Source organism: Macrobrachium rosenbergii, chromosome 35, assembly GCF_040412425.1.
Source record: "Macrobrachium rosenbergii isolate ZJJX-2024 chromosome 35, ASM4041242v1, whole genome shotgun sequence".
NCBI classification, from domain to species: Eukaryota; Metazoa; Arthropoda; class Malacostraca; order Decapoda; family Palaemonidae; genus Macrobrachium; species Macrobrachium rosenbergii.
Window position 1 is genome coordinate 3450150 of NC_089775.1, and position 22401 is coordinate 3472550.

The 22401-nt window shown below is 44.7% G+C and overlaps 1 protein-coding gene across 1 annotated transcript in view; it reads left to right on the plus strand.

The window, feature by feature from the left end:
* The first annotated feature begins 262 nt into the window (after nucleotides 1–262).
* The window catches only part of LOC136856251 (microtubule-associated protein futsch-like), a 40703-nt gene continuing 18564 nt past the window's right edge, over nucleotides 263–22401 (plus strand). Inside the window, exons 1-6 of the mRNA XM_067133943.1 lie at nucleotides 263–978; nucleotides 1045–1929; nucleotides 2258–3519; nucleotides 3662–4839; nucleotides 4880–6450; nucleotides 10875–10967. Of these exons, the coding sequence (XP_066990044.1) occupies nucleotides 310–978; nucleotides 1045–1929; nucleotides 2258–3519; nucleotides 3662–4839; nucleotides 4880–6450; nucleotides 10875–10967 (5658 nt within the window). The 5' untranslated portion in view covers nucleotides 263–309. The remainder of the gene's footprint in view (nucleotides 979–1044; nucleotides 1930–2257; nucleotides 3520–3661; nucleotides 4840–4879; nucleotides 6451–10874; nucleotides 10968–22401) is intronic.

Consider the following 22401-nt stretch of genomic DNA (forward strand, 5'->3'; position numbering starts at 1 on the left):
TTGGTCATATATTTGACGCAATGGATTACATCACAGGCAAACTGCTTATTAAAATACATCACATTTTCATTAAGATTTATGACCAGAAGTTCAGATGTTTCCTTACCCTGGGGTTAGGCAAGGAAGAGAGGTTAGGTTAGGTAGAGTTCGGAAGTTTGTGAGGTTATATACAAATCAGGTCATTCAGACACCGAGTGAGGTGAGGTGGAAGGCACCACTTAGAACACACAGACTAGAGTACACTGCCCAGATTAGGAGAAATGCACGGGGTACACATCCTTTCAACTTTCTCAAAAGACTTTGATCCAAATGTGCCCACCTCAGGTTCTGCCGATCGGGCCCTCGCGAAGGAAAGTTGGAAAGAGTTCCGGAGAAGAGGTCCTGGCAAAGACTAGATCCCTGGACCGTGAATCCCGACCTCTGCGGCGCTCGTTTATCGCAGAGACCAAAGACAGGGTGAAGAAATCCATGTCCCTGGATCGCCAAGGCATCGCGAGCCTCGGGCGCCAGAAGACTGCCGCCGCCGAAAAGGCCGAGGTCGCGAAGGAGCCCCTCAATGCGAGGGCAATGCGAGGCAGGAGGAAGGAGGAGAGGAGAGCGAAGGGTCTGTCTAAGAAGGCAATTTTAGGGGGCACAGCTGCAGCTGGCGTGGCAGTTGCCGCTGCCGTGGCTGGGGGCATTGCAGCCTCTCAGATGGGAGATGGAGAGGAGCCTGAAACAGCAGCAGCAGAAGCAGCAGAAGAGACTGCTGTAGCAGAAGAAACACCAGAAGAAGAAGCAGCTGCAGAGGAAGCAGGAGAGGCAGAGGAGGCACCAGCAGACGAAGCTGCTGAAGCAGAAGCAGGAGAGGAGGCACCAGCAGAAGAAGCTGCTGAAGCAGAAGCAGGAGAGGAGGCACCAGCAGAAGAAGCTGCTGAAGCAGAAGCAGGAGAGGAGGCACCAGCAGAAGAAGCTGCTGAAGCAGAAGCAGGAGAGGAGGCACCAGGAAGAAGCTGAGACTGAAGCAGAAGTCTCCAGATGCTGATGCTGTGGTAGAACTTGCAGGCTGAAGAAGCTGAATCACAGGAGGCACCAGCAGAAGAAGCAGGAGGAGAGGAGGCACCAGCAGAAGAACCTGCCACAGCAGATGAAGCAGGAGAATCAGAGGAGGCACCAGGAGAAGAAGCTGCTGAAGCAGGAGAGGCAGAAGAGGCACCAGGGGAAGAACCTGAGACTGAAGCACTAGAAGAGTCTCCAGATGCTGATGCTGTGGCTGAAGAAGCAGGAGAATCACAGAGGGCTGAAGAAGCTGCAGGAGAAGCAGAGGAGGCACCAGCTGAGGCTGCTGAAGCAGAAGGAGAAGAGGCACCAGGAGAAGAAGCTGCCACAGCAGATGAAGCAGGAGATGCAGAGGAGGCACCAGCAGAAGACACTGCTGCTGCAGATGAAGCAGGAGAGGAGGAACCAGCAGAAGAAACTGCTGAGGCAGAAGGAGAGGAGGCACCAGGAGAAGAAGCTGCTGAAGCAGGAGAGGCAGAAGAGGCACCAGGAGAAGAAGCTGCCACAGCAGAAGAAGCTGCTGAAGCAGGAGAGGAGGCACCAGCAGAAGAAGCTGCTGAAGCAGAAGCAGAAGAGGCACCATTAGAGGAAGCTGCTGAAGCAGAAGCAGAAGAAGCACCAGCAGAAGAAGCTGCTGAAGCAGAAGCAGAAGAGGCACCAGCAGAAGAAGCTGCTGAAGCAGGAGAGGAGGCACCAGCAGAAGAAGCTGCTGAAGCAGAAGCAGAAGAGGCACCAGCAGAAGAAGCTGCTGAAGCAGAAGGAGAGGAGGCACCAGCAGAAGAAGCTGCTGAAACAGAAGCAGAAGAGGCACCAGCAGAAGAAGCTGCTGAAGCAGAAGCAGAAGAAGCACCAGCAGAAGAAGCTGCTGAAGCAGAAGCAGAAGAAGCACCAGCAGAAGAAGCTGCTGAAGCAGAAGCAGAAGAGGCACCAGCAGAAGAAGCTGCTGAAGCAGAAGCAGAAGAAGCTGCTGAAGCAGGAGAGGAGGCACCAGCAGAAGAAGCTGCTGAAGCAGAAGCAGGAGAGGAGGCACCAGCAGAAGAAGCTGCTGAAGCAGAAGCAGAAGAAGCACCAGCAGAAGAAGCTGCTGAAGCAGAAGCAGAAGAAGCACCAGCAGAAGAAGCTGCTGAAGCAGGAGAGGCAGAAGAGGCACCAGGAGAAGAACCTGAGACTGCTGCTCTAGAGGAGTCTCCAGATGCTGATGCTGTGGTAGAACTTGCAGAGGCTGAAGAAGCAGGAGAATCAGAGGAGGCACCACCAGCAGAAGCTGCTGAAGCAGGCTGAAGAGGAGCAGGAGGCACCAGCAGAAGAAGCAGGAGAGGAGGCACCACCAGCAGAAGCTGCTGAAGCAGGAGAAGAGGAGGCACCAGCAGAAGAAGCTGCTGAAGCAGAAGCAGGAGAGGAGGCACCAGGGGAAGAACCTGAGACTGAAGCACTAGAGGAATCTCCAGATGCTGATGCTGTGGTAGAACTTGCAGAGGCTGAAGAAGCAGGAGAATCACAGGAGGCACCAGCAGAAGAAGCTGCTGAAGCAGAAGGAGGGGAGGGACCAGGAGAAGAAGCTGCCACAGCAGAAGAAGCTGCTGAAGCAGAAGAGGCACCGGCAGAAGAAGCTGCTGAAGCAGGAGAGGAGGCACCAGCAGAAGAAGCTGCCACAGCAGAGGAAGCAGGAGAGGCAGAAGAGGCACCAGCAGAGGCTGCTGAAGCAGGAGAGGAGGCACCAGCAGAGGAGGCTGTCACAGCAGAAGAAGCAGGTGAGGCAGAGGAGGCACCAGGAGAAGAAGCTGCCACAGCAGATGAAGCTGCTGAAGCAGGAGAAGAGGCACCAGCAGAAGAAGCTGCTGAAGCAGGAGAATCAGAGGAGGCACCAGCTGATGTTGCTGAAGCAGGAGGAGAGGAGGCACCAGCAGAAGAAGCTGCCACAGCAGATGAAGCAGGAGAGGCAGAAGAGGCACCAGCAGAGGCTGCTGAAGCAGGAGAGGAGGCACCAGCAGAAGAAGCTGCCACAGCAGATGAAGCAGGAGAGGGCAGAAGAAGCACCAGCAGAGGCTGCTGGAGGCAGAAGAGGCACCAGCAGAGGCTGCCACAGCAGAGAGGAGGCAGGAGAGGAGATGAAGGCACCAGCAGATGGCTGCTGAAGCAGGAGAGGAGGCACCAGCAGAAGAAGCTGCCACAGCAGATGAAGCTGGAGCAGGAGAATCAGAAGAGGCACCAGCAGAGGCTGCTGAAGCAGGAGGAGAGGAGGCACCAGGAGATGAAGCTGCCACAGCAGATGAAGCAGGAGAGGGAGAAGAGGCACCAGCAGAGGAAGCTGCTGACAGCAGAGGAGAGGCAGGTGAGGCAGAAGAGGGACCAGCAGGAGGCTGCTGCCACAGCAGAGGAAGCAGGAGGAGAGAAGCTGGCACAGCAGAGGCTGCTGAAGCAGGAGAGGAGGCACCAGCAGAAGAAGCTGCCACAGCAGAGGAAGCAGGAGAGGCAGAAGAGGCACCAGCAGAGGCTGCTGAAGCAGGAGAGGAGGCACCAGGAGAAGAAGCTGCCACAGCAGATGAAGCAGGAGAGGCAGAAGAGGCACCAGCAGAGGCTGCTGAAGCAGGAGAGGAGGCACCAGCAGATGTTGCTGTCACAGCAGAAGGAGGGAGACAGAGGAGGCACCAGGAGAAGAAGCTGCCACAGCAGATGAAGCAGGAGAGGCAGAAGAGGCACCAGCAGAGGAAGCTGCTGAAGCAGGAGAGGCAGGTGAGGCAGAAGAGGGACCAGGAGAAGAAGCTGCCACAGCAGAGGAAGCAGGAGAGGCAGAAGAGGCACCAGCAGAGGCTGCTGAAGCAGGAGAGGAGGCACCAGCAGAAGAAGCTGCCACAGCAGAGGAAGCAGGAGAGGCAGAAGAGGCACCAGCAGAGGCTGCTGAAGCAGGAGAGGAGGCACCAGCAGAGGAGGCTGTCACAGCAGAAGAAGCAGGTGAGACAGAGGAGGCACCAGGAGAAGAAGCTGCCACAGCAGAAGAAGCAGGAGAGGCAGAAGAGGCACCAGGAGAAGAACCTGAGACTGCTGCTCTAGAAGAGTCTCCAGATGCTGCTGCTGTAGTAGAACTTGCAGGTGCTGAAGAAGCAGGAGAATCAGAGGAAGCACCAGCAGAAGAAGCTGCTGAAGCGGAAGGAGAAGAGGCACCAGCAGAAGCAGCTGCTGAAGCAGGAGAGTCAGAGGAGGCACCAGCAGAAGCAGCTGCTGAAGCAGGAGAGTCAGAGGAGGCACCAGCAGAAGCAGCTGCTGAAGCAGGAGAGTCAGAGGAGGCACCAGGGGAAGAGGATGGTGCTGCGGATGAAGCCGAGGTCTCAGGACTAGTAACAGGAGAGGCTTCTGAAGACAATGTAGAAGACGCCAACGTCGCAGACGACACAGCTGAGGCCGAAGACGACGCTGGGAAATCAGCGCAGAATGATGACGATGCAGCTGAAGCAGCTGATGATGCCGCTGGAGCAGCTGATGAAGCAGCTGAAGCAGCACCAGATTCTGCAGAGCTTGTAGATGAAGTTGCTGCTGCTGTTGATGATGCAGTGGACGATGCAGCTGCTGCAGCTGATGACGCAGCAGAGGAAGCAGGTGAAGCAGCTGCAGAAGCAGCAGAAGAAGCAGGTGATGCAGCTGAGGAAGCGGGTGATGCAGCTGCAGAGGCAGCAGAAGAAGCAGGTGATGCAGCTGAGGAAGCAGGTGATGCAGCTGAGGAAGCAGGTGATGCAGCTGCAGAGGCAGCAGAAGAAGCAGGTGATGCAGCAGGTGATGCAGCTGCAGAGGCAGCAGAAGAAGCAGGTGATGCAGCAGCTGAGGAGAAGCAGGTGATGAGCTGAAGCAGCACCAGCTGCAGAACTTGTAGATGACGTTGCTGCAGCTGTTGATGATGCAGTGGAAGATGCAGCTGAAGCAGCAGGAGAAGCAGGTGATGCAGCTGCAGAGGCAGCAGAAGAAGCAGGTGATGCAGCTGAGGAAGCAGCAGGAGAAGCAGGTGATGCAGCTGCAGAGGCAGCAGAAGAAGCAGGTGATGCAGCTGAGGAAGCAGCAGGAGAAGCAGGTGATGCAGCTGCAGAGGCAGCAGAAGAAGCAGGTGATGCAGCTGAGGAAGCAGGTGATGCAGCTGCAGAGGCAGCAGAAGAAGCAGGTGATGCAGCTGAGGAAGCAGGTGATGCAGCTGCAGAGGCAGCAGAAGAAGCAGGTGATGCAGCTGAGGAAGCAGCAGAAGAAGCAGGTGATGCAGCTGCAGAGGCAGCAGAAGAAGCAGGTGATGCAGCTGAGGAAGCAGCAGGAGAAGCAGGTGATGCAGCTGAAGAGGCAGCACCAGATTCTGCAGAACTTGTAGATGACGTTGCTGCAGCTGTTGATGATGCAGTGGATGATGCAGCTGCTGCAGCTGAAGATGCAGTGGAAAGTGCAGCTGATGAAGCAGCTGATGCAGCAGAGGAGGCACAAGACTCAGCAGATAACATTGCAGATGACGTTGCTGCAGCCGTTGATGATGTAGTTGAAGGTGCAGCTGACGCAGTAGAAGATGCAGGTGCTGCAGCTGAAGAAGCAGCAGAAGATGCAGCTGCAACTGTGGAAGGTGCAGCTGATGCAGCTGAAGAAGCAGCAGAAGATGCAGCTGATGCAGTAGAAGATGCAGGTGCTGCAGCTGAAGAAGCAGCAGAAGATGCAGCTGCAACTGTTGAAGATGCAGTGGAAGGTGCAGCTGATGCAGCTGAAGAAGCAGCAGAGGATGCAGCAGCAGCTGCTGGAGATACAGCAGAAGATGCAGCTGCTATAGTTGATGATGCAGTGGAAGATGCAGCTGCTGCAGCTGAAGATGCAGTGGAAGGTGCAGCTGGTGTAGCAGAGGATGCAGCAGGTGCAGCTGAGGAAGCAGCAGAAGATGCAGCTGCTGCAGTTGATGATGCAGTGGATAGTGCAGCTGCCGCAGCTGACGAAGCAGCTGGCGACTTAGCCGAGGCAGCAGACGAAGCAAAAGAAGCTGCGGATAACATCGCAGATGACGTCGCCACAACTGTCGACGACGCAGTGCAAGACGCAGCTGCCGCCGCAGACGAAGCTGCGGAAAACGCCACAGCGGCCGTCGAGAACGCAGCTGGCTCCGCAGACGACATCCTGGGTGACGCGGAGAGCTCCCTGATGGAAGCGATCGCCGTGGCCAACGGCAGCCAGGGGAACGAAGGCGAGGAGCCAACGGGCCGCTCGTTTTTTGGAAACATCAGATCCACAATAGGAGAAACGCTCGACGATATCAAAGACGCCGTCACGGGAGAAAACGAGGTGCAAAGGCACCACGGCGGTGTGGCGGGTGTGATGGCACTCAATAATAACGACGGCGGCATTGGTGGCAGCAGCTTTGGCAGGCAAACACGCCAGTACGATTTCGACGGGTCGGAAGAGGTAAGTGGAACGCAACTTCTCTCAAATCCACGGTTCAAAGAGATGATCTGCAGACTGGAAGACACACACGCGTGTATTGGTCGATGCTGCAGGGTGGATAGGTTTCCCCGTCTGTATAAGTATGAATGCTAATTTACCTCTTCGGTACCGTAAAGCGAGAGATTCTCAGCGCACAAACACGAAAGACCAAAAAGCACTGGGGGTCCCTTTACCGGGTCTCCTTTATTACATAGATTCTTGATGATTACGCTTGAATGATTTCTTGCATGCCCAATTTATTTTCAGTATAAGGCTTTGCTAATTCAGCTTTGTATAAGTGTATTTCTTGTAGTTTCAAGCCTGCTGACATCTCTCTGTCGAGATATTTAGAGATTTCATCGGTGTGTGAATTACGAATGCGGCGTAAGTGTGCGTATAATCCTTTCTTCCATAAATATTAAACAATGACTTACTAGATTAAATGTTACAACTTTGTGTTTATTACAGTGTATGTTTTAATTTTCTTTGTACCCAACTGATTACAGATTTGGAAACTCACGTGGACAGATGCAACAAGTGTTTGGACTTGCAAAATATACACACCTCAGAGCTTAACCAAAGTAGCAAGGCCATGCAAGCCCCACTGTCTGATTATTCCAAATTTTAGAATTGTTCAAGTGTAGTTGGCAGTTCTGAATAGCATTGGCCATCTGTCTTGAATACTGATTTGAGCAGGAAGCTTTGTAATAGGAGAAATTATTGAGCACTGACTGAGAGTGAATGTGACTGAGATACTGATATTCATTTTGGGAGAGGTACTCCACTTAATTCTCTCTTAACATCTGGCAAATTATCTTAAATTGAACCATTAGTTTATCATTTACAGCTGAAATTTACAGTTTTTGGTCTGTTCGCTCATGCACAGATAGAAATGTAACATAATGGGTTTGTTCATTGATAAGGAATGAAATTTACTATTCTGGGTCTTTCTGTTTGGGTGCCGTAGAGTGACGATGACACTGTTGGTGGGGTCATAGCTGTGGGAGCAGCCAGCGCTGCAGTTCTGGCTGCAAGCACGTGCATCCCAATCGTCAACCCTCTCCCTGACGTGCGTACTGGCCACAGACCTGTAACTTCTATAAGGCCTTTGCACCAGTAAAACCCACCATTTGACCTGACACTATTGTTGTAAATATGTGTAAAGCAAGATTCTCCTTCTGAGAAATTGGCTCATTGGGTTTATAGCTAGAAACGACAAAGACGTGGCTTGATCAACTTACCGTTCTGTCCCTGTTAGCCACTGATAAGCCCGTGACTGCAAAACCAAAGTTGAGATTAAACAGCTGACATGAATTAATGAAACTTGAATCCCTCCACACCCAGTACATAATCAGACGCGTGGAATGTTAAGCGAGATGTTGAACTTCACTGACTTTTATGACATTGGCCTTAATCCTGTTTTAGAAATCCTTCTCAGGGAGGATGGTACAAATGCCCTGTTTACACCCAAGCTCAAAGCCTGGGTTTACACAGTGGCATGTTCCTATGCAGATTACCTTGCTCTCAGATTGGTAGTACAGTACTTCACAAAACAACTGTTGACATACTGACAGTGCAATCCTAAAATCCTGTCATCAAAATTTGGCACTCTGCTCTGAATCAGTTTTCGAAGGCCTAGTAGTCGTAACTATCCCCAGCATAAGTTCCTCAACACAGGCACAGATTAGCGACAAAATCCTCTGAACCAATCCTTTCTGAAGTGTACATATTTGTCTGATAACTTAGATGTTAAGATTTTGAAATGCCAGTGTACAAAAGCTTTGCCCACGTGTACATAAGATAAACGGTTTTGATAGATGTAGCTCTCTCAAGAAACTCATCACATGATCACAGATATCATGCGACTTGTGAGGTTTTCACATTCCCTGTGGACACCACCTTATCAAAAACGTTACAATCTGCCTCTATGTTAGCCAGGGTGTCCACTTTTATTTCTATTATACCCCTAATTTCACAGTGAAACCTTTCCTTTCAGTTTTGTAACGAGTAGAAATTCAAACTAGTCCCTAGCAGCAATAGTGCATTTCAATACTGATGTAGTTCACTCAGCTTTGCACACAGATAATGATTAAGTCAAAAGATCCTTGTGATCACAACCCTAGCTGCTACGATGCTTTACGTTGCCGGCTTTGCAAAATTAGATAAAGTTACTCGAATTAGCTTCACGTTAGTTACGGGAGAGTTTTTGCCACATTCAGTACTGTAGTGTGTACAGAGCCCTGTGAATGTTTACAAATCATACAGCTCACTATTACCACTTTGACAGAATAAACAGATGGTTGACTGGTGTTTGATCTGACAAATGGACTTCTAAGTACAATATGATCTAGTCACATTGTTACAAAAAGGTTGTGGCAGCGGACAGTGAGCTGTCAGAAATAATCAATTCATCTGTTTGTTTTGAATGAATGTGTGTGTGTGTGTGTGTGTGGCATTAAACGTAATTAAATCAAGTGAGTTTGATGAAGTCACATCACATAGAGAGAAAATGGTTGAAAAATGGACTAAGGTTAAATGCACTGAAATGGGAGACATATCTGAGGAGTATGCAAAAGTCACGAGCCAAGAAGTAACAGTGAAGTCAGGCAAGTAACGATATCAGAGGGTAAATGGTCAACGAATTAATCGATCTCGGAATTAAAGACACAAATGAACAGACACTGTTGGAAGTGAATTCCTGGGTCTATGGAGTGAGTATTTCTAAGATTTGTAAAATGTACAGGATAGATGGGAGGCTGAGCTCAATGATGGAAGAGTGTAAGGGGTTAGTGCAAGTCTGAGAAAGCCTGTGGGAGTGACTATTGAGGATGGAAGGCATGGTAATTAAGTCTGAAGAATTGAAAGACACTAGGAGTTGATAGAACTACAAGTGAGATGCTGTGGTACAATGGTGAGAGTAGCATGATGTTGAAAGCGAGGGAACGATTCCATGCTGAACGTGGCGTACAAGGGCTGGGAATGTACAGATGCACAGAAACTGGCAAAAGGTTAGCATAGGAGGAAAGATGAATCAGAGCATGTGGAAAGAGCTACATAACTGGGAAAGACGTACCACAGTATGAATGTGGGGGTGACCACTGTTGTATTTACTCTTGGAAATCATCTTCCTTTAGAGGAAAAGCCCTCATGTTTAATACATGTCACTATACTGTATATATGTGTGTGTGCACATGCACAAGTGTATACAATACCAGTATATGTACATAAATATTTCTGCAGTGTGGATCCTATTGCACCTAGCTAGGTAGAAATGACAAGGTATCCCATTGTTCGCTGTCCTTGACTTTCTTGACGAGATGACATGTCCCTAGCCGCGATATCTGACGTAGATTTAGAAAATAAGGTTGGGTGCATTACATAGCATCCTTTCCATGACCTGCTATGAGCCAGAAGACTTGTTCCTCTTCAACGCCTTTGTGACAAACACCCACAGAGTTTTGTGACAAACACCCACAGAGTTGGCAGGATTGCCACAGCATGACAAAACTAACACCTCAGGGCAAATATCTGCCTGCCGAATTCTGCCCTGAGGAAACCTAACCTTTGGTAGTGAGAGGGACAATCCCAATCTGTTTGCATGTGGTAATTAGTGGATGTACCATAACTCCAACTAGTTTTTTAAATGTAATTTAGAAGTAAAAAAAAGTAGATTAGGAATACTATTGGTAAACCAGGAGCTAGTCTACTCCCAACATTGTGTTCTTGGATGTCGTAACCAATCCATGTAGCGTTGTAGTCCCAAGTAACTAACTCGATACGCTTCAACCTTAAGTGAAAGTGTGTGTAGTATAGTACCTCTCCTGACGTGACCTTGGCAAAGAAATGAAGTGTCTATTCTTTCCCATTCTGTATGAATTCCAGTTCACTTGCAATTTAATTTAGGACTTGTCACCATCGTACATGTTACCGACCTCTACTGTACATACTCTGAAGAAAGTTAAGGTTCCTTTAAATTCTGAATGAAGCACCACTATAATCCTAATTATCCTTATTCATGATCTACTTCAGCACCTACTGAGGTAAATCTGAGGTAATAAATGCTTGTTCACAGTCTTATAAATTGTGTGAAAACCAATTCACCACTGGAGTGATAGATTCTAAATTTGGGTTGCAAAGATCCCCCTTTTTTTTTTTTGATTAAGTTAAGACTGAAGAAGACCCTGATAAATAAGCAATCTGTCTCAAAGAATTCTTTGCTGTTTAGGCATAAAATTTGCATTGCAAGTGAGAAAGTTTCAGCTGAGTGAAGACATTTTAGACCACACTCAATGTTTTCGGGCGAATGCGTCAACACGAATGACTGGGAAAAGCTGTTGCGATTCTGACAAACATTATAGGGGAGAGTAACCGGCCTCTGGTTTTGACATTCCATCTGACCTTTGCAGGACGGGAGGATGCCCGGCGTCAATCAGGACGGGTCCTACGCCAACTCCAGGACGCCCTACGTCCCAAGCTTCTCCAACCCTACGGCTGCCAATGTAGGTCGCTTTACGCTTACCGTACAACCCTAATCAGTTCTCTGTGACAGACAAGTATTCCTTTCCTTTTTTACAATTCAGATTTTAAGCCAACTACTTCAAAAGCTACTTTGGTTGCCTAGTGCCGTTTTATGAGTTGATTCCATTAAAAAGATTAGTATACTACCTAACTACCTACTACTACCATTCCATTGTAGTTTAGCTGAGAGTCTTTACTTTTGACGTTTGTAGTTAACTGTCATTTTGTATAACTCTTGAAGTGACTTACTATGAAGTGATTATTGTCTGTTTGTCTGTCTAGTGTTATTTTTGCATTCCATTAATCCACTGTTCATTTCCATCGTGATTTTCTAACTTCAGTTGAGACTATTCCAGTTTTCAGAATTCATAATGTGTTTTAAAACTCATGGTCTGAATTCTAAGTGTCAAAGTACATTATCCACAAGTAAGAACATTGGTATATTCACACTTAAAAGAAAGTTTTAACATTCCTAGATACTTTGCAAGTGCTTAAGTATGAGTAGACACTACTATTTCTTGGACAATATTACAATTACTACCCATACTATTAAAAATGCCACAATTTTGATCTATAATATCAGGCTTGTGTGAGATATATATATATATATATATATATATATATATATATATATATATATATATATATATATATATATATATATATATATATATATATCCCTTTAGACACTATTTAGACCATGAGTATGCCACATTTGTTTCATCAAATGCTAAGTAGTGTTTCCATATGTACAAACATCCACAACACACATACACACATACACACACACACAAACAGCAGATTCACAAACGACCAGACCCAAGATTCAAGGCGTCTGTGATCTGACGTGTGTGTGTGTGAGTGTGTGTGTGTGTGTGTGCGTGTTTGTGTGAGTGTCAGCCGCTCATTAAATAGACCCCAAATGAGGTGGTTCCTCATTCTGGAAGACCGTTTGTTACGTAACCTCAAAAAAAAAACTAACCAAGTCTTTTATGATAATTTAAAAGGCTTCACGCATTACAGACAATAACAGCTGCTGTCGCTGTTATAAATCTCTGTCTCTCTCTAATTTCTAAACGTTCGTTTCCTTAACCAATCCCTCGTTGATAAATCTCTCTCAACTAACTGTCTAATCGTGACTAGTTTTCACCTCACACAAATCTTTTTTAACTCTTTAAATGTTTTACTCTTAATTCTTTTCTTTCGTAAATGCTTCTCTCTTAACCAAACCAAGCCTTTGGTTGCAAATGTTTCCTCACGGCCATAGTAGATGTTTCTCCTCAACCAATCTCATAAATAATTCGGCAGCCTAAAAGATTGATTCTAACTCAGACTGGAGAAAAAACAAAAGAAAAACTGTTATGACAGTCAAAAGTGTCTTCAAACCAAACATTTTAATCAGAAATGTCTTCAAACCAAACATTTTTAAATCAGAAATGTCTTTAAACCATACATTTTTAAATCAGAAATGTCTTTAAACCAAACATTTCAATCATAATTGTCTTTTAAACCAAACGTTCTGATAATTTTAGCAGATTAAATGATTCAGCCCGGGGACACTGATTTCAGAAGGGGTCCTTATGGTCAAAATCGACCAAAAAATTAAATTTCTTTATTACGCAGAAACTTGACTTTAAACAACTCTGTAGCACTTTTTACTACAATGTCAGCCACTGTTCTTGTGATTAAACCAACTAGTAATCAACTATAGATAAATAGTCTTCCGGTTAAATAGTTACAGTAGTACTTTATATAACCACTATTCTTGCCTAGTCTTCTGTCATTCTTCCTCCCTTCTCACTCTCTCTCTCTGTCTTCTACTCATGTGATCAATGTTTCCCTTTGAACTCCATAACAGACTCTCTCTCCCTGGTACTGATTTCAGAAAGCGACCTTACATAGATCATCTGCAGGCTACAGTTATACAATACTCTTTCTATATACACTCTATTACTGAAAGAGACTATTTTTATCCCTATATGCTTTGTGGGTGGAGGGGGAGAGGTGGTTTGTCTACCAATCTGACAGATTGTGAAGAATCAGAGACAGAGAATTAGTACTGTAACTTCTACTAAAGCTATATTATTATTATTATTATTATTATTATTATTATTATTATTATTATTATTATTATTATTATTATTATTATTATTATTATTATTATTATTGCTGTATTTTGTGCCTTTTTCTAAGCTATGGGTTTACCTGTACTAACTCCAATCTGTGGTTTTTGAATCAGCCATAGCCTCAGAGGACCATTCTCTGTCTGCATCTTTCTCACTCTCACTCTCTCTGTCAGACTTGTAAACTTGGCCCTCTCCCTCCCCTCCCTCCAACCCACAACCCCCAAAAAACAATTTACAAACCATTTCAACAACTCACTAAAACTCCTCTCGACTTTAGTACATCAATACCTCCTTTCTTCACACCATAGGCCTAAAAAACTGTTCATCACCCTCTTTCAACTAAGCATGAGGCTGTTTTAGCAATAAGTTCGTAACCAAAACGGCAATAAAATCTTGTGCCTAACTCTGTTATTTACGCATCCATGCCTGGAGAGCAGTAGGTATATAAATATATCTATATATCTAGCCTTTACATGCGTATATTGCGCGCCTGATTTCTGGCTACGTCAGCAAGAATGGTGGGTGTGCGTTCAATTGGACTCTCGCCAGCAACGACGCGAACAGACGATGTTTATCCCGACTGGCAAAGAGAGAGAGAGACGTTCGTTTCCTCGCATCGACAACCGGCTTCGGTTTCGAATCGAAACGAGGTTCTTCTCCCCGGGGTTTCGAAAGCTCTAGAACACTAGTCTTTTGTTGATCAGGGTTTTGAAAATTGTTAAAAGCCACGTGAGATTTATTTCTACCGGGTTTGGAAGTCATTTTTGGTCTGATAAAAACACAAAGGTCATTGCATTCGGATAGCGTCGTCAGTTCACGGTCGAATGCGCTCGAGACACTGGACACAACTCGAATTCCCAGGGTACGTGATTGCAATTCTCTCTCATAATTCTCATATTTCTCGTCATTCTTTTATATAAATAACTTTCCCTATATCTTTAGTGAGTCATTTTTCACTTTCTAAGTAAATTACAAGATATATCACTTGCTTTCTCAATAACTTTAAAGTAATTTTACTAAAACTTTCTCAAAATTTCAAGCTAAGAATCAGTTTTAAAAATCTACGGCGGGTTGTCACCATATTTCACCCTCCGCACCTTAAACTCTACGGGAATAGAACACTATTTACCCAACCTAGGAGTCGAGTTGTGCTCTATTGAACAGGATGAGAGAGAGAGAGAGAGAGAGAGAGAGAGAGAGAGAGAGAGAGAGAGAGAGAGAGAGAGAGAGAGACAGAATTTATGATGTGTTAAACCTCATTTCACGAGACGGCCATGAGGAAACTCATCTCTCTACACGCGTACATACATACATACATACATACTTACTCGTATTGCCAATGTGCATGTGTGCGTGTATGTGTGTGTATGTGGCGTAACGTCATGTCTCTCTCACCGTTGACCCTGTACACGGAAAACAACAAACCTGGTTATGCATACGTCTACACGTACATCCGAACAAACGCGCAGAAACGTAAACGTTAGAATATCTAAAATGTGACCTGGCTTTCCTAACTAAACTATCTGTATCTATACATCGCTAGGTGTATGTCTCAACATCTCCTCATTCCCAAAGTCGTGTTCTTTCATTTCGCTTCGGAATGACCCGGTAGACTTAGACATAACGCAGGCATGTTCGTTGGAAATGTGGCAACCTAATGCTATGAACGCTTCGGCCAACATTTTTCTGTTAGATCTGACGTAGGCTGCGCTGCTTCCTTTCACTTCTTCTAGATCAAAATTAGTTTAGATAATGGTGAACCTGAGTCATCCTATCACAGTTTTATTTCAATTATTATTTTCCTGTACGTTGTGACTTTTCTTTTGGGGTAGGGTGGGACAAGGATTGAAATTCTGATGGTTGGAGGGGCCTCAGAAAGAATGAAAAGTAAAGGGTTTCAGAAAGAAGGAGGGGAGGGGGAGGGTCTGTAAAAGAACCTTGGAGTGAAGAGTGTTATGTGAAGGACCTCAAAATGATAAGCGGAAAGGTTAACAATAGACATATCACTCATAGATTGGAACAATTTCTCAGTTACAAAGTTCATTTAATAGTTTTATGCTACTGACAAGTCAAAGGTCTTGGAAATTTCACAGAGAAATGGCAGCTATTAGATTCTCCTCAGTTCTGAATAAAATGATATAATATGAAACGAAACAATGAGAGATCACCGGCTGATTCTGACTACTGGAATCAACAATGATCCCTTGTGCAAGAGATTCTGAGAGTCCAGGCAATATGGAACATGAATGTCAGGCAGAATATCTAAAACTTTAGCTTTTGCAGAGGCAAGTAACAAGTTTACTACCTTCAAAGAGGCAGGATTCATTCTCTGTTCATACATAAAAGGAAAAAATAAAGGTAACACACTCAGGGGAGTTCACTGACAAACAACTTGACAGAATAAAAATGGATGACATTAGTCTCAAACCTACTAGCCTCCTTCAGAGATAGGATCAGAAGAAGTCTGTATTTTCTATGACATGAATAACTTTGAGTAAGGGTTCAGTTATAACTTTGAGGGTTAAACAACCACACAAAGGAGAAATGGTATTTTATCCACAGCCTAGTATCCCAAGTGACCTTGTAAACAAAAGCTACAACTTGACAAGAAGGATAATCAGTTATGTTAGCATAGAAATGGTCCTAACATACTCTACAAAAATATGCTAGACTTAAATTCATGCAGCAGTTATGATAATAACCAGTTCCCAAAAAATCAGCATCTAAAAATGAAAGCAGCTCAGCAAACCAGATGAGAATCATTAAGAATCGAAGAAGCACCTTTGAAAGAACCGTAGGCCTATATGGAATCCAATAAGCCTATAGTTCATCAACTAAAATTTGACCACAAGAGGGGGCACTGGTTTATGGGACTAGTTCCTCCCTACCAAATACCAATGCTTGGAACTTGCAACGGATCTTCGAAGCAGGGGTGTCATTTGTGTGGGGGGCACTTGCTCCCCTCAAGACACTCATGGCTACCCCCAAAAGCTTGGTTTGCCCCTAACCTCAATACAGTTCTTATATGGCTTCAAAGTGCTCCAAAATGCACACAAATTTCCAAAAATTTCTCGGGGGGGCTTACAGTGCCCCCTCTACCCCCAGCTGATAGGGGTTCCTTCGCTCGCCACCCCACCCATACCGCAAGCTCTAAAACTTTGCCCTGGCCCCCCCTAGAAAATTCTGAAATTATGCCACTGCTAAGTAGCCTGGTCTTAGAGTGCAATGGGTTACAGTGAGGCCTGAGAAGGCGAGAGAAAGAGTAAATTGTATGAAATGTCTTCATCTTAAATCTAAATCTATATATATATATATATATATATATATATATATATATATATATATATATATATATATATATATATATATATATATATATATATATATATATATATATATATATATATATATATATATATATATATATATATATATATATATATATATATATATCAAACTGATGAGGTTAGATTATTTTGAAAACAAATCTCTGAAAGAAAGAGGTTCGATTCTGCAGAAATTGTAAAAAGTGTCATTTCAGAGGGCAAGAATTAAAACTATTACGAAAGAATTACAAAGAAGAAAAATAACAAAAAACATTAGAGGAATAACTCGTATATTAGAAGTTACTTGGTAAAATATTCGGTTAAAATAAGTTCAGCAAAATCACCCTTAACATTTTGGGGTTAATTACAAACGAAAATAATTATGATAAGTCATAATATAAACATTAAAATGTACTTTACTATAAAGTACACTTATAAAGAAATATATTCAAGTATTTATTGCAGAAAATGACAAAAAAAAACTCACTTTCAAATCGTCTGTGGGAACTGTTTCTGTTGAGCCGTCTCGGTGCCGCGTGCTCCCCTTCTGGAGGTGTTCCCGGGAATGCAAAGTGTCCCCAAAATACTTTGCGAGATACAAGGTGTCCCCAGAACACTTTGATACATGGTGCTCCCACAATACCTTGTGAAACGAGGTGTTCCCACAATGCTTTGAGATAAGGGTGTTCCCAGGATACTTTGTGAGATACACGGTGTCCCCAGAACACTTTGATACAAGGTGTTCCCATAATACTTTGAGATAAGGCTGTTCCCAGACTAATGTGTTAGCCTACAGTGTCCCCATATTAACTTTTGATAGTGTTCCTAATTCCCAGACAACTGTGTTCCCACATTCCTTTGTGATGCAACGTGTTCCCAAAATATACCGTGATACAAGATGTCCCCGGTAATACCACGTGTCAGGAGGCATTCCCATCTTGACAGATACAAGTGACTAAAGATATCGCCATATTTCTTCAAAATACAATATGTTCCCAGCAACCTGTCATGTTCCCCTTATACCAATCGCTCGTTCCCGCAACGTTTCTTCACTCGCGCCATTATCTCGCACTTTTTGAACCTTGGAATGAATCAAAAAAGATAAAAATATATAAAAAATTAAGTCCAAAGTGAAAAAAAAAGACGCGAAATGGTACATATCGTCACTTCGTCACGAATGTCAACAACAAACTAAAGACTTATCTTCAGTGCGTTCGGTTGACTCTGGTATGAAAAGCACGCGAGGGCAAAAGCGTTGCCATGGAAACGAGGTTCAAAATTCGGTTAAATTTGGTCAAAATCGAAGCTTGGCGATCATTTTGATTAGAATATATATAAGATTAAATATTTATATGAATTATTCCGACATTTCAAGCCTTTACGACCTCTTAAAACCGTTTAAAATACGCGCCATGGATACGGCGCCAAGTTCTTGAATTCACGATCGAGACGCCGAGGCTAAGATAATGGAAGTTTTGTTTTGAAAACTTTGTTAAGAGGGGCAAAAAAATCTCAAAAAAACTTCTTAAGATCTGGGTGCGAGTTTGGACGTTCCTATAATCGTAATGGGCACAGAAAAAAGGGGGAATTTTAAAATATAAAGCAAGATAATTAAGGTTTTGGTGAAAATTATAACGGTCTCTTGGGCGTCAGTAGTTTAAGATTCTCAAAATGAACAGACTTGGTATCTTATTCTATAAAATCCGCCTTGCTTTCCGTTTTCAGCCCGAATTAATATTCTTTTAAAGATTATATAATAACCTGAATATCCTATAAATGTATATATATTTCAGCCTAAAAAGAAATAAACGATTAAACATATATTTATATATTTACGTATGGGTGGGAAGAGACATGTATATGACTCGTCTTGGACATGTGGATGAATCTCTATCAACTGTACATGGTTATAGGCCTACATAAACTACATACACGACTTTTAAGAAGGATACAGACTTGTTTTTGCCTCTTGTTATTCAATCAATCTCTCAGGGTGGGTACAATGTGTAGATGAGTGCCCTGTGAACCTGATGTCATGAGTTCGAGTCTTCCCGAAGGTGAAAAAAGTGTGTCTGGGTTGGTTAAGGGTTAAAACTCCTTGTGTGCAATGTGTAAGGTAGATAAGTCTAGGCCTGCAGCCTCTGATACCACCCCACAAGGGCAAAATACCCTTTAGGCTAAAAATATAAGACTTGTGGATGAGAATGTGTTTGAATAAGATGGGTAAGTGTGTAACCATAAGATGACCAGACTCGTAACTCTTTTGTTTTTGTGTTCCGCAGTTGTTTGGTAGAGGCAAACATGCCTAAACGCGAACGCACCCTTAGGAACACGAAGCCGCCATTTTGAGTGGGAAAGGTAAAGTGGTCGTTGGATTCTACGCGGTCAGCACTCGCGCGCACTCTCTTAACAGAATGGGTTTTTTTTAGATGTATGGTCTGTTTTCGGTGTGGTGTGCAGTTTGTGCGTTTCCGTGTGATTTCCGTCGGAGGGGGCAACACCCCCTTCGCCTCTCTTTCGTAAATGTAAATGTGCAATTGGTGTAAGCTCTGTCATGCATCGTGACGTCACGGAGGGAATGTGGAATCTTGATCGACATGCAGTTTGAACTTGTGTACTGAAAGGGTCTGGTGTAGGCAGCATCCCCGTAGTTGTATCTGACAGCCTGAGCTCTACCTCTGTGACCATGAAAAAGTGACAGTGCCATCGAGCCTCGTTTGGTTACTTCTTGAGGACTGCATGGATGCAGCATTGTCACTAAAACGAAACAGATAAAGTGGTCTCTTCGCGCTCTGTCCTTGCATAAACTTTCCTTCTCATCCGCGCGTTCAGACATTGCCCGAGCCATCGCGTAAATAATGCGAGCTTCTTGTGACGTACTATCCCCTAGACTTACCGTTCAATATAGAGCCTTCTGGTAAATGGTAGGCTTATCTATGTACACCCCATGTGGACAGTTGGAGCCCAAGAGACTGTGCTCCTGTTGAGTGTTCCAAAGGGGGTTTGACATTCACCAATTTAGCCCATAGCATCAACAGACCTTTCCTGCTGCCTTTCTTCTCTGTCCGAAATGTTTGTCTGAACCCCACCTGTACTTCTGCCGAGACAGTCCTTTACGATCTTCCGAACTCTAAAAAGCTACCATTCTTCTATCCCCACTATAACTAAACCACACAAGATGTTCTGACAACTGATTTTGAATTGCCATACTTGAAAATCTCCAGTATTGTAGAACCAGTAAGATAAACGTCACCAGGAGCCAACAAAGTTTGTGTTTGTATTCTTCGTCAATAAATTTCATGTGGTCAGCTGTCATATCCAAGTAAAGTTCATTTTCCAAGTACCCCAGTGTTACAGCTTGTATAGGTTTAGACTCCCATTTTGCAAATGCTTTCAAACTGGTGACTAATCCAGGAAGTCCAAGTGTTACATAACAACAAGTAGAAGGCTTCTCCTAATCAGCTGTCAGGCAGAAACACCTCCTAGAATGGGTTCACACACGAACAGAACGCGTGCAGTCCGGGTGGAACAGAACTGTCGATACTTTGTACATAAAGAGAATGACGATAGTTTCATTGAATGGTGCATGTATATCGTGCTGCATAGAGGCGAAGAGAATTTTGAGTGGGCCTCTATTTTTACGGTTAAAGCATGCAATGGATTTCACTTTCTGGTAAGTTTCAAAAGGACCAGCATATCATATATTTTGTCCAGTCATCAAATTCTCTTGAGATCTCAAATGCAGAACACGAAACTCTTCCTAATCAATTACCTGGAAACCCCACCTCAGAACGATGTTCAGAGTCTCGCTGTGAGCGGGGGGAACACTCCGTTAAAAGAAACCACGGCTGCCTTTATCCGGATCCTGGTGGGCGCGTCTCGCCATTCCGCTTGCCGGGAAGGAACGCGCTCGCCGAAGGTCTGCGAATAAGGGCCGCAGTGCTTTCTCCTAACGGAGGATCACAGGGACTTTCTAAATTTAGCCTATCCTAATTCATGACGATGTAAACGCCCCAGTTTTGATGACCTGCGAACACAAGCGCGATTTCCGTCTACTACTGTAACCACACCTTACCTCACGCTAGGTCTCACAACAACACCAACGACGAAACAACAGCAAGAACAACAACAACAACAACAACAACAACAATGGCTTTGGCTTTAAGAAGTTCTTCGGTGAAGTCAAAGACGACATCAAGAGCTTTGTATCGGGTTCAGAGTATAGACAATAAGTGGTGTCGCAGTGGTGAGTGGGGGCGAGTGAAGGAACCTGCCGGTGCAGGATCTCCTCCTGCGTGGATCTCCTACGCTGCTGTCGTGTGTCACTGCGAACACCCACCTGCAAAAACCTTTGTCTCATGCTTGACCTCACCACGGATGCGATACTCGTACGGAACGTGTCGTCCGTGGAACGGTGTTGCTCGTCACTTGTGAAATGAAGACCATTTTTAATTGGCATTCAGTGTATCACAGCGACACTGACAGCTTTCTGTTTCAGCACTTTTGGTGTTTAATAAGTCGTTCCCTCTTGGGCACTTTTTAATTTTTCCAAATTTCCCTTGAAAAATTTTGTTTCTTAGATGCAATTATAGCAGACAAAGATGCCCACTTCTTACAATCAGGTACCTTGCAGACTGAATGAGGTCTGTGAGGCCCCGTTAGTGTTCAGAACATTGAAATTTCCAGTATCACACACCACTGTGCTGAAACAGAGTTGGAGTACACACCACAGTTTGGCTTTTGGGGAGTCAAGGCCTTAAGATCCTGTGACTGTGATCACCTTTCATTGGCCCTGGGGACTTGGCCTCCCCAAAAGCCAATGAATTGCTCTTGCCCAGAGATACCTTCAGCAACTGACAGGAGACCTTTATGGCTTCTGCCTCTGTCATTCAAAAGTAATCTAACTGAGGCAGAACATAAGGGTATTTCTTCAGTCCACCATTATCCCCCCTTTTACAGACTGGTCTCCCTATTTCAACACGAGCGAAATGTTTACGAAAAGACGCCGAGCTTATTTTTTCTGCCGTTAGGACTTACTCAACAGTACTCCCAGAGAATAAGAGAGTATAGCAATTGACCTCATTCCTTAACAACAAAATTAACAGCCAATCAAGTTGAATATTACAGTATTTAAATCTTTGGCAGATTAACTCGAAGTTTTGATGGAGGAGAAATAAGCTCCGTTGACTTTTCTGTTTCTGTTTTTCCTTTCCCCTCAACAATTCCTTTTCCACGATTGAACAACCAGACACTGCAGAGTTTGCCGCATTGTTCCGGAGACCAGTCTCTCTGTTTTGTAACAATTCTTCATGTGTGTTCGTGTGTGCAAGATCACCTGGCACAAGGGCAACACGTCGCGGTTCAAAAAGCCACATTTGTTGTTGTGAAATTTGCAGTGGACTCAATCAGATCACCCCAGTTAAAGCAGTCGAACTGTTCTGTTTGAAGTCGTAGCCTTAGCCATTAACAAGAAACCACCAACCAACCAAAGTGATGTATGCTAAGTCCCCAAGCTGAGTAGGTTACAGCAAGTCATCCTTGAGAGAAAGCTATATTTGCCAACATATCCCTCTGACTGCTTTAACACAAGAAATGATAGTTTGTATCAACTGAATATTGTATTTGTCACACTGTATATATCTGGAACCTCCATTGTTGACACAGCACTCATGCGTGTGCCATTGTACCCACTAACGACAACGTCTCTTCCGATGCGAGAGAAAGTTCACTGAACCGAGGCTGCCAGTAAGTAAAACCAACTCGGGTCCTGCCTTCCTTCCGAAGAAGTCCGCAGGGACCTCCACGCTATCTCACGGGACGTAGAGAGCCTCGGCGGAAAGGGAGCACACGAGCGACCCGCACAGACTCGAGACCGGTGCACGTTGTCACTAGCGCTGATGCACACTGCTTCCGACTTCCTTACGTTTCTGTCACTTTCCCTTCATTCCAAAGGTGCATAGGAT